Source organism: Neolamprologus brichardi, chromosome 9, assembly GCF_056152115.1.
Source record: "Neolamprologus brichardi isolate AB-2024 chromosome 9, ASM5615211v1, whole genome shotgun sequence".
Taxonomy (NCBI): Eukaryota; Metazoa; Chordata; class Actinopteri; order Cichliformes; family Cichlidae; genus Neolamprologus; species Neolamprologus brichardi.
The window spans coordinates 9,081,772-9,087,678 of NC_142112.1; the positions used below are offsets into that span (position 1 = coordinate 9,081,772).

At 36.6% G+C, this 5,907-nt stretch overlaps 1 protein-coding gene across 2 annotated transcripts; it reads right to left on the minus strand.

Moving 5' to 3' along the window:
• Positions 1 to 313: 313 nt before the first annotated feature.
• Positions 314 to 5,656, minus strand: LOC148101174 (uncharacterized). Of its 2 annotated transcripts, XM_087845582.1 has the most exons (6): positions 5,513 to 5,656; positions 3,520 to 3,552; positions 1,303 to 1,687; positions 1,181 to 1,213; positions 995 to 1,060; positions 314 to 569 (listed from the first exon to the last, which is right to left on the minus strand). In XM_087845582.1, exons 2-6 carry the CDS (start codon positions 3,538 to 3,540, stop codon positions 337 to 339), a joined length of 738 nt encoding a protein of 245 aa, XP_087701708.1. In that variant the 5' UTR covers positions 3,541 to 3,552; positions 5,513 to 5,656; the 3' UTR covers positions 314 to 336. The 2 variants fall into 2 exon arrangements, with proteins under 2 accessions (XP_087701708.1, XP_087701707.1); XM_087845581.1 differs by lacking the exons at positions 3,520 to 3,552; positions 5,513 to 5,656 and adding an exon at positions 3,358 to 3,389.
• Positions 5,657 to 5,907: the final 251 nt, after the last annotated feature.

Consider the following 5,907-nt stretch of genomic DNA (forward strand, 5'->3'; position numbering starts at 1 on the left):
AACCCTACATAACAAAAAGGTAGTATTACATTTCAAATACCGCTTTAGATTTTATTAATAATTACCAAGGAAATACCCACAATGCTGCAAGAAGAGCAAATTCAGTTTATTTCACAATCCTTCCAGAGGAATAAAAATTATTATAACAACTAAGACAACTATTAAGTCTAATGACTTACAAGTAAAATAGTGATCAATAACTTTGATCAGTTTGTTTTGACTTTTGCCAAAAAGAAAAATCACTCAAGCTGACTAACCATTAAGCCATTAAGAAGGTGAACAACTTTATAAATGAACCAAAAACATCCTGGGCAAAAACCTAGAACTTAAACTAACTTAAAAAAGTTTTTTACAAGCAGACCTTCGATTCAGAGTGACAATCGTGTTGTACACAAAGTTTTTAACATCTTTCCATGAGCGATTAACTAAGTCTTTTTCCGCTTCTAAGCATTTCATGCAGTGTTCTTTTTTTGGAATTTTCTGCTCCGCGACAAATTTTCCCAGCCATCTTTGCACTGCCGTCTTCTCTGCTTCACTCCATGGCCTCTTGACCTTCGCACGGGGGATCTCTACAAATAACACAAAAGACAACATGGAGTGTTAAACTATGTTACATACATGTTGTAAAGTTGTTTGTTTTTAAATGGGGTTCTGCTTGTGTATATTTACAGAAAATGCCAAACCAAACGGTAAGTTCAACAATTTACTCAACATTTTGTACCCAAGATATGTAGTAAGCACTTTTAAATTAAGTATTTTGAGTTTACAGAAACATGAGATCAGTTTTGACTAATATACTTACAGAGTGAAACAGCAGCCAATTTACCTTTATACATTTTGTTTTCAAAAGTACTTGTTGCATCTAGCCTTTTAAAATAAGATGCTAACTAGTTATTCCTGCTAAAATCATTCATCATAACAATATTGTCTACAACCTGATTCATATACTGCAAACAGAAAATATCAAATACATTTAAAGCTGAAAACATCTCACCCTTTGCTTTGGCCACTTTGGTTTTTCCCCTTTTCCTCATGGCGAGTGTTACTTTCTTGGTCTCTTCTAAAACAGAAACAGACAAAAAATGGTAGCTGTTATTGTACAATGCAGATTTCACTTGAATAGAATTTAATTAGAATACACAACAGTGTCACTACATTTCAGACAAATGCTTAAACTCACCATCTACATCTGCGAAGTACTGAGAACTTCCGTCTTTAAAAAAAAAAAAAAAAAATTTAATGTGCCATATCATCCTAATTCACTGATTTTTTTTTCTATTGAATGACTCTGGAAAATCTGACCTTCATCCATCTCACTGCCTCCTCCTTTCTCCTCCTCCTCATTTCCCCGAGGATAACAGTAAAGACAATGTTTTTTGTTCCATACTCGTTTGTTGTCCTCTCTTTTTGTGCATGTTTTTACAGTCACCTCTGATTTCCGTTTAGCCTTTTTTTCTCCCTTGTGATCATTTCTTTTTCTTTTCCCATATGTTCTGGGTGTCTTTTTAAGAGTCATGTTTCTCAGTTCTTCATTATCACTGTCGCTATTGCTTGAAACGTCAGTGATCTTTAGTGTCTTACTTTGTAGACTGTGGGTGTCCTCATCACTTAAGTCTGAAATGTGACTTGGCACGTATTCAGAGCCTGAACAAATGGAGAAATCCAGCTCAGAGCAATCACTTTCCTCCTGAATAGGTAAAGATAATCATCATGAGAAGAAGTCAATTATAAGGATAGAGTTATGTAATAAAGCTGTAAAACTATCTTCCAAAAGTTGAGACGCTGTGTAAAATGCAAGTTAAAATAGAACGCAATGTTTTTCAAAGCCCACATCTTAGTGTATGGGGGTGCATTAGTGCCTATGGCGCTAGCAGCATGCAAATGTGGAAACGCATCGTTAGTGCCGAAAAAAAATACAGGTTATAGAGCAACATATGCTCCCATCTAAACATCTTTTTCAGGGAAGGCCTTGGATATTTCAGCGAAACAATTGTAAATTGTATAGTGCATGTATTATAATGGCAATGTTTCATAGTCCAATACTCTGAGTGCTGAAATGACCAGCCTGCAGTCAAAACCGTTCACCTACTCATAACATTTGGAGCATCATGAAACGAAAAATGCGACAAAGGCGGCCCAGGACTGTTGAGCAGGTAAAATCTTACATCAGACAAGAATGTGACAACATTGCTCTCCTTACAGTCCAGCAACTGGTCTCCTCAGATCCCCGATGTTTACAATGTTGTAAAAAGAAAAGAGAAAATTCACAGTGGGAAACAAGGCCCAGTCTTAACTTTTCTGAGACATGGTACTACCATCACATTCAAAATGATCCTATAATTTTCTTAAAATGGAACAATTTCTCAGTTTAAGCAATTGAAATGTTTTACATGTCTTACTGTTAACAAAATGTGGGTTCATGAGATTTGAAAAACATTGAATTCCGTTTTGATTTACATTCTACACAGCATCCCTTCTTTTATAGATATGAGGCTGTAAAAGAATAATGAACTAAAATGAGACGGGTTACTACCGTATGCTGACAGCCTTTATTGCAAGGAAACTTTTTTTTTTAAGTCAAACTAGTGGCATATAACAAAGATGGCTTTGTTTTCATTCCACAAACTTATTGTATAAGAAAAGCTGCTATGAAGATACACTCAAATACTGTTTGATATAGAAATAACATCTAGAAATGTATTTGAAAAGACATAACATTTCTGGATACATATCCAATGCTCAAGGTTAAAGCTGACCTGAAACACTACATACATTAAGGCTAGATGACACTATGGAGGCCTACTCTTTAAAAAAAAAAAGAAAAAAAGAAAAAAAAGAAAAGAAACCTCCGATTGAACACTGTCAGTGAAGCTCATTAAAAAAAAAACAAAAAAACAAGTGTTTACAGCATGTGTATTTCCATCTTGGCTGAGTTCAGACTATGAGGTCACTGGGTTGGTTGGTTGGATGGATACTGATAACAGTTCTACCCTACATTAGTTTATGTTAGCTAACTAGGGACAGAAAGAATAACTAAAAATAAAAGGAAGTCTAAGAGGGATCACTTTGTAACCCTGGCTGCAGCAATGAGTTTATGTTAAAAACCAAGTAAAGACTGTCAAATTTCACTTTTAGTCTCAAAGTGCTTTGTCATTGTTTGCTAGCTGTACTGAGACAGAAGAATCCACCTGTTAACTGCAGTGCTCGAGTTTAGAAAGGTGACGCTTAAAAGGTGGCGCATCTAAAACGTATTCCCACAGCAGAGAATCTAAATTACACTTAAAATATGCTGTAAATAAAAGAATCAGTGAAAACGGGGGCTTCCAGTCTATTTTAAACAGAAACTCTGAATCTAACCTGCTTCCAACCAGATGATGTGTTCGTCATCAGTTACTATGGTGACATAGTCATGTTTAAAAAAAGAAAAAAGATAAAAAAGACGCTGTTTGACTTTAACATTCCTGCATATGATTCAGTAATAATTACATGTTAAAATATTTGATCAAAAAAGGCACATACCTGTGTTTGGCTTGCTGCCATGGCTTCCTCGACCTAATACCAAAGACAAAATCCAAAGTTACTTCTCAGTTACATTTAAGTAATAACGGCTTAGAGGTGATACAGCACAAATGCACCAACATTTTTCTTAGTCTTCAGCAAGCAGGAAAAGCAGCCCATTACCCATCTCTAACATATAACTGGACTGCACTGTGCTTTCCACTATTTCCACCTTCTTTTTCCTTTTGATTTATTTACTGAAGCTCACCTCAATAAGGCTACGGGGTTGCTTAACAGTGAGCTCTCATGCAGGTGAACCTGATGTACAAACTGTGACCTGCAACTCTACCAATTTAAAGTAACATAAAAAGAATAACATTTATAAAAAATTAAATTAAATTAAAAAAAAACCCCACAGAGCATCACAATGTTTCACCCATTTTAAATATAGTAGTATTAGGGTTTTTTTTTAAGTGTTTTATATAGGATAGCTTATATGCCCTCTGATTGGCACACTGTTAGAGTTACATCATTTTCCTTTTTTCAACATACTTTTATTAATAACTCTCTGTACATAAAACACTATTAGGACAGCATGTTATCATTTCCTCCAAGGTGTGTCATATTATAATGCTAAAACATAGTGACCAAAGAGACAACACATGAACACACTTTTGATTGTTTGAAGGCAAAGTTATAACACACCATACAAAGGCTTACATTATGTATAAGCATTTACATTATTTGCTTTAAATAGCCAAATGAATACTACATGGCAGCCTTGATGTTCCACAAAAAACACTTTCTAAAGCCCACTTTAGCAGCAGAATGCCAGGCCTTCTGTCCAGTTATGTTTGACAGTGAAAAACACCTACAACAAACGTGAGGAATAAGACAAACGAGACTAAACAGAGCACCTGCTCATCTGGGTCATGCTGATGTGCAGCTACACTAGTAAAATATACTGGACGGACAGACGCAGCTCAGTCATTGAAACAGACATTCAAAGTACGCATCAAGCCGAGAACGCAAAAAAATCCCGGACGCGTTCTCGCTCCGCCTGTTTTATCGAACATGCATCAGTAGTGACTTGTGTGGACTTGGTACAGCTAAATATCCCAGAGTGCATTTCGTACAAAACTCAAACGCGGCAATGGCGGACGAGCGGGGCTAAAAACTTTTAAATATTACTCTTTCTGGGTCACAAAATAAACTTTTGAGTTATTTTCAAGCGAGAATGTAGCTGTGTAAACTTCAAATATCTGCTCGATTTATCAAGATATCATATATTTCCAAACGCGCTCCGACGTTTTCGGAGGCGTCTGTGACCCGACAGCTCCATAACAGACAGCGAGGTTGAGGATTATTACAGCCGGCGAGAACAGCGGACTCCCCCCCCCTTTGTTTTCACACAGCTGAATAAACGTCAAACAGAAAACGGATTAAACAGAAGTGTGAGACGGTCAAGAATTTACTCCAGTGTCCTGTTATATTTTAGATAGCAAGGAGCAGACGGCCGAGTTTATTAAACTCCACCGAGACAGCGGTGATGCTAGACTGTCCAATTTCACAGCCGTTTACTTCCTACCTACCCGACCTCCTGAGGACGCGACCCACGAAGACCGTGAAGGCCGGGCCTAAGGAGGATGCAGCCCATGAATTTGGACACAGCTACTGACATTTTTCAAAGCTGTTGTGCTTTTTTGAAATGTAAACTCCTCCTTAAATAAATGTCCGTGATTAAGGGGAAAGGAGATCAGTTTTGGATTAAGCACCCCAAAAAACATCAAATTTGCCAAAAAATATCCCATGCTGCTGAATTTCTTTTCTTTTTATTTTGAAGATGTATAATTGTCAGTTTGTTTGCTAGCAAGCTGCTATTAACTGAGACGGACTTTATGCATTGTACAAGTTAAAAAAATAAAAATAAAACCTGACGTAAGATACCTTTTTTTGTTTCATTTCATAAAAAAAAATTGCACAGTTTTCATGAAGACAAAATGTAAAATCTTACCTGCGGAAAGCTTTGTTTTAAATCTTGCGATCTCCAGTTTAATTATGCAGCTTCTCCGTCCGTGGACTGAATGGTTGAGATGCAAGCAATGCCCTGCAAAAGTTTGAGAGCGTGCAGTGCAGGTGCGCGGGGGGAGGGGCGGGTCACTGATGGGTCATGATATCTTAAAGAGGAATTGCAGAGAGCCAAAGTATTCTCTACTTCTCAGCTCTCACTCTTAAACCTGATTTACATTGAACATTATATAAAATAAAGGAAGCCTGACATTGTTTTTACTACAGTTTAAACACATAATGAAACAACATAATAAAATGAATCTAAAGTAACATTTAGCTTTACAGTCTAAATTGGCTTAATGCATATCAGTAGTCGAAAAGAACTAAGATCCATTACCA